Genomic DNA, 12,539 nt, shown 5'->3' with positions numbered 1-12,539 from the left:
TTTTCCAAACAAATGACAAGTCAAACAGTTTCTAAATACTGTAATGTTACAGCCCATAAACTGGTGATAATTACTTTAGCAACATGAAATTACTTAAAGGGAAGCATAACAAAACTACCAAAAGCCAAGATTGGCAAAATACCTGAGCACGTCAAACCGTCACCAGTAAATCCAGTTAAACACGGGCATTCGAAAGATCCATTTGTGTTTGTGCAGGTTGCGTTTGGGTCACAAGTACGTAATCCAAGTGCACATTCATCAATATCTAAACACTTACAGTACTAAGTCGCATTGAAAGTTTTGTTAAAGTCGGAATTCTTTTATTTATAAGAACAAACGTTCGATCTTTTGCACAAATTGTTAAGAACAGGCAGCATACACGTTTTTGAAAAATTAAAAAAATCATAAAAATACATTAGTGCTACAGCCGTTAAAATGTTGGCAAGTGCTATTGCAACCGTACATTTTCCCCAGGGAAACAAAATTACCATATGCCAAACCTGAGCAACATACCTGCACACGTCAAACCGTCACCAGAAAATCCAGTAAAACAAGTGCATTCAAAAGATCCATTTGTGTTTGTGCAGGTTGCGTTTGGGTGACAAGTATGTAATCCAAATGCACATTCTTCAATATCTAAACATTTACAGTACTAAGTCGCATCGAAGGTTTAGTTAAAGTCGGAATTCTTTATTTTTGAAAACAAATGTTCGATCTTGCAAAATACTATTTATGAACACAAAGAGCATGGAGTATAAAGGTTTTTGAAAAATTTAAACATAAAACAATTTCTAAATACAGTAGTGTTACAGCCATTTAAATATTGGCAAATGCTATTGCAACAGTGCATATTATCCCATGGATACAAAACAAAATTACCAAAAGCCAAAGCTGAACAACATACCTACGCACGTCAAACCGTCACCAGAAAATCCAGGAACACAAGTGCATTCGAAAGAACCATCTGTGTTTGTGCAGGTTGCGCTTGGATCACAAGTATGTAATCCAAGTACACATTCTTCAATATCTAAATATTTGCAGTACTAAGTCGCAATAAAGGTTCTGTTCAAGTCGGAATTATTTCATTTTTAAGAACAAACGTTCCATCTTTTGCATAAATTGGTAAGAACATGCAGCATAAAACTTATTGAAAACTTAAAACAAAAAATAATTTCCAAATACAGCAGTGCTACAGCACATAAAATATTGGCAATTCTTGTTGCAACAGTAGATTTTCTCCCAGGGAAATAAAACAAAATTACCATAAACCAAACCTGAACAACATACCTATGCACGTCAAACCGTCACCAGTAAATCCAGTTAAACAAAAGCAGTCAAAAGATCCATTTGTGTTTGTGCAGTTTGCGAATATGTCGCAAGGATTTAATCCAATTGCACATTCATCAACATCTAAAAGTTCAAAGTACTAAGTCGCCATGAAGATTTTGTGAAAGTCGTAATTCTTTCATTTTTGAGAACAAATGTTCAACGTTTTGCATTATTGATGACAAAGAGCATGCAGCATAAACGTTTTTGAAATATTATGACAAACAACATTTTTCCAAATACTGTAGAACTACAGCCCATAAAATGTTGGCAAGTGTTATTGCCAAAGTACATTTTCTCTCAGGGAAAAATCAAAACAAAATTACCAAAGCCAAAACTGAACAACATACCTGCGCACGTCAAACCGTCACCAGAAAATCCAGGTAAACAAGTGCATTCGAAAGATCCATGTGTGTTTGTGCAGATTGCTTTTAGGTCACAAGTATGTAATCCAAGTGCACATTCGTCAATATCTAAACATTTACAGTACTAAGTGGCATTAAAGGTTTTGTTAAAGTCGAAATTCTTTTATTTTTGAGAACAAACGTTCGATCTTTTGCATGAACTGTTAAGAGCATGCAGCATAAACGTTTTTAAAAAATTAAAAAAAAAATTGAAAATACAGTAGTGCTACAGCCCATAAAATGTTGGCAAGTGCTATTGCAACCGAACATTTTCTCCCAGCAAAACAAAATTACCAAAGCCAAAGCTGAACAACATACCTACGCATGTCAAACCGTCACCAGAAAATCCAGTTAAACAACTGCATTCGAAAGATCCATTTGTGTTTCTACAGTTTGCGGATGGGTCACAAGTGTTTAATCCAAGTGCACATTCATCAATATCTAAAAATTTAGAAGACTAAGTCGCCATGAAGATTTTGTTAAAGTCGGAATTCTTTCATTTTTGAGAACAAATGTTCGATCTTTCAAAATATTATTTATGAACACAAAGAGCATGCAGTATAAACGTTTTTGAAAAATTTAAACATAAAACAATTTCTAAATACAGTAGTGCTACAGCCCATAAAATGTTGGCAAGTGCTATTGCAACAGTACATTTTCTCCCAGGGAAACAAAATTACCAAAAGCCAAAGCTGAATAACATACCTACGCACGTCAAACCGTCACCAGAAAATCCAGTAAAACAAGTGCATTCGAAAGATCCATTTGTGTTTGTGCAGGTTGCGTTTGGATCACAAGTATGTAATCCAAGTGCACATTCATCATAATCTAAATAAATCGACTATCTATGTTTTCAGGATGATTTCGGGTGCAAGTGGCAAGCCTTAAAATTTTGAGGAAAAAGTATCCACTCTTTCGCATTTATTAGACGAAAATATCGCGTGCCGTTTTCCAAACAAATGACAAGTCAAACAGTTTCTAAATACTGTAATGTTACAGCCCATAAACTGGTGATAATTACTTTAGCAACATGAAATTACTTAAAGGGAAGCATAACAAAACTACCAAAAGCCAAGATTGGCAAAATACCTGAGCACGTCAAACCGTCACCAGTAAATCCAGTTAAACACGGGCATTCGAAAGATCCATTTGTGTTTGTGCAGGTTGCGTTTGGGTCACAAGTACGTAATCCAAGTGCACATTCATCAATATCTAAACACTTACAGTACTAAGTCGCATTGAAAGTTTTGTGAAAGTCGGAATTCTTTTATTTATCAGAACAAACGTTCGATCTTTTGCACAAATTGTTAAGAACAGGCAGCATACACGTTTTTGAAAAATTAAAAAAATCATAAAAATACATTAGTGCTACAGCCGTTAAACAAAATTACCAAAGCCAAAACTGAACAACATACCTGCGCACGTCAAACCGTCACCAGAAAATCCAGGTAAACAAGTGCATTCGAAAGATCCATGTGTGTTTGTGCAGATTGCTTTTAGGTCACAAGTATGTAATCCAAGTGCACATTCGTCAATATCTAAACATTTATAGTGTGTAGCGAATGTGATTTCTGTGTTTAAGTTTTGGAATCGAGATCGTACAGGCAAACTAGGGTAATAACAAAACTGATATGGTAACATACAAAAAGTGTGGAACGTTACAGTGGTGGCAGCGGTGGCCATTTCAGAAGATTGCCTTGATTCTTAAAAGAAAAGAAAAATGAATTTAGCTCAAGGAACACCACTTGCATCTACTTCAATCTCGGATAGAACTCCCCTTGACACCCAAGAACGCCGTGACGAGAATGTAAAAGCGGCAAAAACTTGGTTTAAGAAGTATGTGAGTAGTGGACAACCTGAACCAGCTGAACCATGTGCAGCAAAAATTTCTTCGAAATGGATAAACACACCCGTTCATTTGACGGGAATCATGATGGGTGAATTGAGAGGGATTGCTCGTCTTGCCTATGGTGAGAGTACTGAGGGAAGTGTCATGCAAATGTGTGATCGTGCTGCATGCAGCGCTTTTTTACGTGGTCTACAAGACAGGAATTTTGCTCTTCACATTTTCAATGTGGGCCAAAATCTGACGCCGGAGGAAATGGTTGAGGCTGCCAACAAATATCGCCGTGGTTCTGAACTGTTGGGAATTGCTTCAAAGTGGAGTGGGAAGAGGGTCCATGCAGTACATGGAGTCAATCAGGAAAACAAACCTTTCGTAGGCGATCGGTTAGAAAAATTTGAAGCGGTGCACAGCCAGACGCAGCAGACAATGAAGGAGATTGTGGAAAAGCTCAAATGTCTCTCCGAAGTTCCGCCACGAAGAGTTCCGTACAACCGCCCAAGCAATATAACGTGCTATGGGTGTGACAAACTTGGCCACATACGGCGCAATTGTCCTTTAAACGTAAATGGGTTGAAAGATCGCGAGAGGAGTCTGACCCAACCCCATTCAATGTAGTTCCGATAGCCTCTCTGAATCAACCTGACGACGCAGATTCTGTAGTGTATGTGTTCGGAAGCGTACAAGAACAAGCTTTCACCTTCACTATGGACACAGGGTCACCTGTATGTTTAAATGAGTTATGACGTTCTGGAGCAGTGGTTCCCAACCTTTTTGTGGTCGCGTACCACTTGAAGGCAACGCATTGTTGCCGCGTACCACTTGTTTTTAGAAAAATATTTTCGAGAAGATATCTTTTTTTACTTCCCGAATCGACTAATGAAAATGTAACGAAGAAGTAAAAATGAAGAAAAGATAAATTTAATGAGCAATCTGTATCTGTTTGCCTTCTACAAGTCGATCGATGCGGGGCACAACTTTGCTTACTGCACTTCGGAAATCATGGCCGGGGGAAGAAAGGCGGTTACGACTCTTTTTGATATTCATCATTGAAGGGATCCCTGCTCGCACTCCCACGTAGTAGGGAATATTAGTAACTGAGGTATAGCGCGACCGGCTACGGTGGGATACGAGCCAACGCACCTCCGTTTAGTAAAGGAGACAAGTGTGTTGAGAGCCCAGATCTTCGCAGAGCAGTTTGAACAATGGAGTATTCAAGGCGGACGTTTTCACTGCATTAACCATTTTTACAACCCGGTTTAAAGAGGCTAACAAATTTGGCGGCAGCACTTTAGAGCAAAGGGCGAATCTGTGTGTAATACAATGGACAAAGATGACGTTTGGCGACACAGCTTTTACATGAGCTTGAAATCCGGATTTACGGCCAAGCATAGCCGGAGCCCCATCAGTCGTGCAGCAAACCAACTTCCCCCTCTAGTTCATTCCGCTTGAAAAAGTCGTTCAAAACATTAAAAAATATCCACTCCTTTTGTTGTGCCTGACATGTTCTGACTTAAACAGAAATTCGGCATTTACCTTGTCTTGTTGAGTGTATCGGACATATACTTAGCGCAATTGGTGACATCCGTGGATTCGTCAAGTTGAATTGCAAACCGATACTTTAAACATATCACTGCTGCAACAACTTGGTCGGCAATGTCGATCGACATTTCCTCAATACGACGCTTCACAGTGTTATTAGAAAGGGACAAACAGGACAACTTCCCGATCACGTTTCGAATCAAGATTTTAGCCGCTGGCATAATTTGAGATTCAGCTTTTGTATGCGCCTTCATGTTTTGGGCAACCAGGAGGGAAACTTCAAATGAAGCCTTTACATTCCCAGAGCTGCTCTGGTACACGGCGCCTGTTTTATCAATGGGTTGCTGTTTAGGTTTTTCTCAAAGACGCTGAAAGTAGCTAAGATCTTGGTCCTTTTTTGTAGGACGGTTTGTTTCAAGATGCCGCTTGAGCAGACTTGCGTTCATGGCGCTATTCGAGAGCGTCTTCATGCAAACCACGCACTGCGGGAGATCCTCGCCTCTGTATTCAATTTCTACGAATCCATATTTTAGATAACCCGTGTCATACTTTCGCTTCGACATTTTTCGAAATCCAATTGGTAAAACGTTTGTAACGCACTTTCTACAGTGGACTACAACTCTCAAGCACACTAATTCAACTACAGGCGCATTATCTCTACGCTTGTTATTGTTACCACGAAATAATTAGAACAAAGACATATTATTTTCAAACAATGCCTACCTTGCTGGTGGCACCTTAAATGGGTTGGAGCAAACATAGAAGTGACACATAACCCGGTGGATTCAGTAACAGACATTTTGTTATCACTTGTACCACTAGTGGAACGCGTACCGCCGGTTGGGAAACCCTGTTCTAGAGAGAGTAAGAGGATCCCGAATGATCACCTTGGCGGCACCGACCTTTGTTTTGTACAAAGCGGATGGATCGACCTTGTTTCCTGCTGATGAAGTGGCGGAACTACGTGTTTAGATCGGTGGTATAGCTGTGTTGTGTAACTTCTTCGTTACCAGGAGTCTGACTGGTGACACTTGCTTGCTTGGTCATGACTTTCTGTTGGCTAACTGTGACGTTCTACTCCCAGAGAGTGCTGCATGCTGGTGGAGCATTTGTGCCTTTCACGTCTCGCCCAGGAGTGTCCTCCTGCTACCGACCGTGTTTGTGTTAGTTGTGATCAAGTAATAGCTGCTGGCTGTTAAAGTTTTGTCGCTGCAGATATTGGAAACCGGAAATTAAACGCATCACCTCCATCGGGATGTTCGAGTCGAATCCAGACTCGAAGGTGCGAGGTGTTAGGTCCCTTTTACAGTCAGACGATGGTCAATTACTTGTGCGTGCGTTAAATACGTCTGAGGAACCGGTTTGTCTACACAAAGGTACAAACGTTGGAGTGATTCATCCACCGGGAAGTGTTTTCTACGCATTCAGACGACCTGAGGTTTACCGAATTGGCTGAACACCGAATTGAAACTACTGGCTCACCAATCAAACAGCATCCCCGGAGGGCACCGATCGTGCACCGGAAGAGGATTGACGAAATGTTGGAAAAGATGCTCCGATACAGTGTAATTTCGCTCAGTTCTTCTGATTGGAGTTCCCCAATTGTTCTAGTCCAGAAGCCAGATGGGTCATATCGGTTTTGCGTTGACTATCGGCGTCTCGATAGTGCGACGGTAAAAGATTCCTATCGACGTCGTATCGACGATACATTAGATGTCCTTGGAGAAGCGAAATTTTTCTCAACATTGGATCTGACGTCGGGATATCAACAGGTTGCTATGAACAAACATGACAAACACAAAACGGCATTTGCGACACACAGTGGTTAGTGTGAGTTTAATCGCTTGCTATTTGGCTTAACTAATGCTTGTGCCACGTTTCAGCGTTTGATGGCTGTTGTGGTAAGTAAAGGGTTTTCGGGTGATATTTGTTTGTGCTACATTGACGATATTTTGTGTTATGCATTTAATGAGAGTGACCATATTACGAATTTGGGGAAAGTTTTAAATCGCCTTAAGCGTGCTGGGTTGAAATTAAAACCAGCCAAGTGTCAACTGTATCGTGACGAAGTTCCTTATTGGGGGTACATTGTGAGTAATAAAGGGGTGGGCCCTGACCCGGGGAAGGTACGGGCTGTGACACAATCGGCCGTCCCGAGTTCTGTCACTGAGCTGCGAAGCTTTTTGGGTTTGGCGTCCTACTATGGACGTTTCATCAAGGATTTCGCCCGAATTGCGAGCCCACTGCACAAACTGGTAGCAGCAGGCGGTGAAAACAGCTTTAAATGGAGCTCGGCCCACCAGGAAAGCTTCGCTATACTAAAATGCCGTTTGACTTCCGCTCCCATTTTGGCGTTTCCGAGGAATGAAGGAAAGTTTGTATTGGATTGTGACGCCAGCTACAAGGCTATCGGTACTGTCCTCTCCCATAGGTGCATGATTGGGTCGAATACGTCTTATCGTATGGTAGCAGGACATTAAGCAAGGCAGAAGGTCGTTACTCAACTACACACAAAGAGTTACTTGCGGTGGTATTTTTCTTGAAGATCCATTGTATCTTTCTTGGAAGACCGTGCTGTGTTCGTTCCGACCACGCAGCTCTATACAATGGATCAAGAACTTGAAGGAACCTACTGGACATGTAGAGCGATGGCTTGAGGTCCTTGGTGCTTATGATTTGGAGATTATTCACCAAGCCGGTAGAAAACATCAGAAAGCCGATGCTCTTTTCCGCATTTCACCGTCAGAATCAGTATGTCGGCTAACCCAGGAATTAGCGATCGAGCAGAGCTAGGTGCTTCACACTTTCTGGATTGCCAAAAGAAAAATGATATAATTAGTCACGTCATCCAGGGGTTGCGCGGTGAGCGACCTTCGCCGAACGACTTGGACGGGCTGCCGAGGGAGCTCCGTACATATTGGAACATGTGGGACATGTTAGTTTTGAGGGAGGATGGTGTTGCGTGTCGTCGTGTGGAAAACGCAGCAGGAATGTCTCACAGGGGTTTACAAACTATTGTGCATTAAGAAAAAATATTCTGGAAGAGTTTTACAACAAGCCATTGGCAGGACACATGGGCGTCAACGGGACATTGGCTCGAATTAGACAATGACATTATTGGCCGGGGCTTAGTAATGCGGTAGTCGCTATTTTTCGGTCGTGTACGGTTTGTCAATCCAGAAAATCGCCCCAGAAGGCACGTCGTACACCCATGGTTCCCAGCAGAGTAGGATATCCAAATGCTCGGATCGTGTTTGATATTGTTGAACCGCTGCCTGAATCTGAATTGGGCAACAAATATCCTGGTTATGGTGGACTACTTCACTAAATATGGAAAGCAATTATAGATCAATGTGCCGAACCCGTGGCAAGTGAGCTTGTTTCCAAGTGGATCTGTGAACAGGGCGTCCCAGAAGGGATTCACAGTGATCGGGGAACGAATTTCCGCGTTGTTTGAAGGCGTGTGCCAGATATTAGGTTCTCACCGGACAAGGACATGTAGCTACCACCCTCAATCAAATGGGTTTGTGAAAGACTGAACAAAACTATCGGACAAATGCTTTGTGCGGGAGTCAATTTTTGAAACAAAAATTCGTTAAACTTAACGAATTTGAAAACAAAATTTGTTACCAATAGGGAAAAAGCATAGGGCACCGTTCCCATCGGGAATGGCGGCGTACAACAGTAGCCTTAGCGAGACGACCGGTCACACTTCATTCTTCATGCAGCATTGTCGTGAAATGGAGATTTCTCTTGACCTTCAACAAAATGATCCGCCAGAAGATGTGGCACCTGGAACTTATGCTGAGAAAATTCAAGCAGAACTCCGCACTGCATTTAAAATGGCGCTTGACCACGGTTAGATCCAGCAAAAACGCCAAACAGCATTGTACGATAAGCGAATTCATGGTTTCCCTTTCCGTGTGGGCGACCTTGTCTTTTACACGAACCGGTGATGCCGAAGGGGACTTGTAAGAAATTTTGGAAGCCCTCGGTTGTACCTTTTAAAGTCATTAAGGTGTTGAGTGACTCAACTTGTCGGATTCAGTCACGTGGTTGGGGTCGCCGTCGGCTGCTTGTCAGCTTTGACAAGTTAAAACCATTCAATGTGCGTGACCATCAGGAAGCGGGCACTGAAGGTAACGAATTGCCACAGGAAGACATGACGCTTGCAGATGATGAACCCGAAATGGATGATATCGTGGGTGCTCCGCAGTCTATTGAACAGCCTGAGCAGTATACACGGCGTGGTCGTTGTGTCCGCCCTCCCCGGCCATTAGGCCATTGGGAGTATGGTTAACGAGAGAACAAATGTTTTGCTATTGTGTCCTTTTTCGTTTTTGTCGTATGTGTGTGTTGTTGCCGAGTCTCTATATTAGTTTGCGGGTCGCAAACCTATTTAGGGGGGAGGTCTGCAACGATTATGATTTCTGTGTTTAAGTTTTGGAATCGAGATTACGTGAGGTTGTCGCCCGTTTGTCTCGTGGTGTGGCTAGATTGCTGTGTGTGTTTTGTATCTGTAATTATCGTGTTTAATCGTTGGATTCTATTTGAATAAGATCGTACAGGCAAACTAAGGTAATAATAAAACTGATTTGGTAACCTACAAAAAGCGTGGAACGTTACACAGTGCTAATCCGCCATGACGGTTTTGTTAAAGTCCGATTTTTTTCTAACGTATGCCATAACAATATTTCTAAAATACTGTAGAGTAAGACCTCTTAAATGTTGCCGATTACTATAGCAACTGTACATTGTTTCCATGAAGGCAGAATAAAGTTTTTTTGGAAGCCTAAGCAGGACGACATAGCTGCGCATGTCAAACTGTTACCAATAAACCCAAGGGAACAGGGTGTTTTTGCAGTTTGTGAATGGGTCACATCGGATTTAATACGAACGCACATTGGTTAATATCTTAACATCGATATAAAAGGTAATCCATATGAAATATAACAAATCGATTAAAAGGTTGTTTACTCTTGTTGCAAATAGTTTTTTTTTACCTGTTTCGCAGCGTGCGCCCGTAAGCCCGGTTAGGCAGTTGCACGAATAATCCTCAAAACCGTTACGAACACAAGTACCGTTGTTGCAGAAACTTGAATTGGCACGACACACGTCCACATCTGCAAACCAGTTTTCATATTTTTAAGTTGAAATTTGTAACTGGTAACCACTTCGTATTTCATCCGTAAGTCTGACGTTTTAGATAAAATTTACGAAAGTTTGAAACACGAAAACTCACAGAAAGGGTCCAAATTATACTTGTTACACGGCGTTTGAAGGGCGTTGTTTCGCTATACTGATAGTTAGCATGAAAAAATATAAAAAATGTCTTTGTCTTTTAAAAGTAATACCAGTTACAAAAAGTATAAAGAGGAATCTATGTGCAAAAGCTAAATTGTTCAAAATACTGTGAATTTTTAATTCGAATAGTTAGGGGTATTTTAAATCGGTCAGGAGCAGACTATTTTAAACCGTAGTCTGTGCTCTGGATAATCGTCGTACGACATAGGGTATTGACTCACCCGCGTAATACGAGATGTTGAATCCCGATAAAGTAGATTCAGAGGACGAGTGGAAACTGGCGTAGAAGGGCTCAACATCGGTAAATGTAAAGCCGTAGTTTATTACTGTTACTGTTACATTATCAACATCAATAAATGTAAAGGGATTTATACCACATTCCATCTCTGACAAGTTTCCATACACGGTGTAATCTCTGTTGCAGAAAATGTAGTTTACAAACGCGTTAGGTACAAACTTTGACACATCCCACAACGGCCTGGACGTTATCAGGTTCATTCACGGCCGACGCTCTGTCTGTTTTGACTGGAAACACGTGAGAAGCAAAACCCATTAGGGTTTTTCCAGTCGATGTTTTTTGCGCTTAGACTAACTGCAGTTTTTTGCGCTTAGACTAACTAAGCATGCTTACAATGTTAAACCTCACAAATTTGTGATCTGGCCGTTAACGTATAGACAGAGTGAACTTTAAATCCATACATATGCACCTTGTTACTCTGTATAGTGTAGGTCCAACCAACGTTCGTCCAAACGAAAGTATGCCGTGTACCGAATTCGTATTAAATTGGTAAAATGTCAAATGTAGTGCTGTAAACAAACAAATTTTTTTAATGATTTCCGAACAGACATATAAGTAGTAACTTACAAATCGGTTGTTCAAAATCTTTACCCACACACTCTTAGCTTCTTGAGTGGCACAGAATGGCGCAATAAATCGGTTTTTTTTCGCAAAGCAAAAGAATTTGACTCGAAAAACACGCAGCAGGGATTTGAAACAACAGTAGTGTTACGCATGATCACGTTAGTCGCTTAACAATGCATTACTGGGAAAACGGCTTCTCGAAATGAAAGGTGGAAAACCTTTCGAGCAATGCAAGTATATTTTCCAAAAACGATCTTGAACCAGTTCTTACAATTATTACTCACCTGCAATTGGCGTCGAGAAATTGAAATTCCACAGCAGATATCCTTCTGTAATGTTCGGGGGGTAGTTTTCGGGGTAGCATGGTGACGTAATCGATCCGCTTGTGTTCTTTAGCTGCACCACTTCCAACACGGAGGCATTCGTACATGAATGTACAGCTGTGGCATCAAGATGTACTTTTTTGCAATTTTTATTTATTGCGAATTAGCAACAAACAATGTTGTTTTTCTATTAAGTTTACATCTACTCTCTTTTGGTCTACAATTACTTACTAACAAGAGTAGGTTCACGGTTCAGCAATTTTCACAAAAACTATACGATTATGGGTTTACGGTCTTTTTTATCGCTGCAACTGCGCGTTAATTGATAATACTCGCGTTGTTGAGTTTTCCCTCACTTGAACTTTGCTTAGAACATTGTGTTTGTTTAACATTCTTGATATTCTTGGTGTTGATTTATTGCGTTTTTCAGGAACTGATGATGCCATAATTAGGCGAAATATATATTCCTACTTTTTAATTTACTGACTGATTCTGTTAGCAATTGAGACAGCTCTCTCAAATTTCGAGTTAATTGAAAATAGGTTAGCAGCTTTTTGCTTCTGTAGAGTAAGTTCATTGTTAGACGATTTGGGTTAAAAGTTTGGTTAAGGTGATACTGAATATTCAATGGACTGGTAATGGAGCAAAATGCAATCTGTTTCACAAACTTCCTAATAAGAAAATGCCGATGCTTGGAGGTTTGCCACATGTTATTTAGCTTTACATTATACACGAAAGCCACAGTGTAACAGAAGGTCGCTTTAAATGTATGGGTTTATTACGGTCGTAACAGAAAATAAAACCTAAATTTTCTCACGGTTTTGTCAAACCGATCTTTAGGTTAACCAATATGTGTTACAATACGACTTTTAAACATGCAATTTAAATGTTTTGCTACATTACTCACCAACTTCGTTGTACGTTACCGATAGCTC

General features: G+C 40.9%; 1 protein-coding gene and 1 pseudogene across 1 annotated transcript in view; both read right to left on the bottom strand.

Moving 5' to 3' along the window:
• Window positions 1-3,413, bottom strand: part of LOC145233957 (uncharacterized) — a 35,499-nt gene extending 32,086 nt beyond the window's left edge. Inside the window, exons 1-10 of the mRNA XM_080098755.1 lie at window positions 3,374-3,413; window positions 3,146-3,268; window positions 2,820-2,942; window positions 2,436-2,558; window positions 2,049-2,171; window positions 1,677-1,799; window positions 1,288-1,410; window positions 905-1,027; window positions 514-636; window positions 143-265 (exon numbers count right to left, since the gene is read on the bottom strand). Of these exons, the coding sequence (XP_079954881.1) occupies window positions 143-265; window positions 514-636; window positions 905-1,027; window positions 1,288-1,410; window positions 1,677-1,799; window positions 2,049-2,171; window positions 2,436-2,558; window positions 2,820-2,942; window positions 3,146-3,268; window positions 3,374-3,413 (1,147 nt within the window). The remainder of the gene's footprint in view (window positions 1-142; window positions 266-513; window positions 637-904; window positions 1,028-1,287; window positions 1,411-1,676; window positions 1,800-2,048; window positions 2,172-2,435; window positions 2,559-2,819; window positions 2,943-3,145; window positions 3,269-3,373) is intronic.
• A 1,692-nt stretch (window positions 3,414-5,105) lies between these two features.
• LOC145233861 (zinc finger BED domain-containing protein 5-like) lies at window positions 5,106-5,918 on the bottom strand (annotated as a pseudogene).
• Between the last annotated feature and the right edge of the window lie 6,621 nt (window positions 5,919-12,539).

The sequence above is a fragment of the Phallusia mammillata genome, chromosome 1 (assembly GCF_965637545.1).
Source record: "Phallusia mammillata chromosome 1, kaPhaMamm4.hap1.1, whole genome shotgun sequence".
In the NCBI taxonomy this organism is placed as follows: domain Eukaryota; kingdom Metazoa; phylum Chordata; class Ascidiacea; order Phlebobranchia; family Ascidiidae; genus Phallusia; species Phallusia mammillata.
The sequence above is the reverse complement of the archived record's forward strand: the minus strand, read 5'-3'. Positions and strand labels throughout refer to the sequence as shown.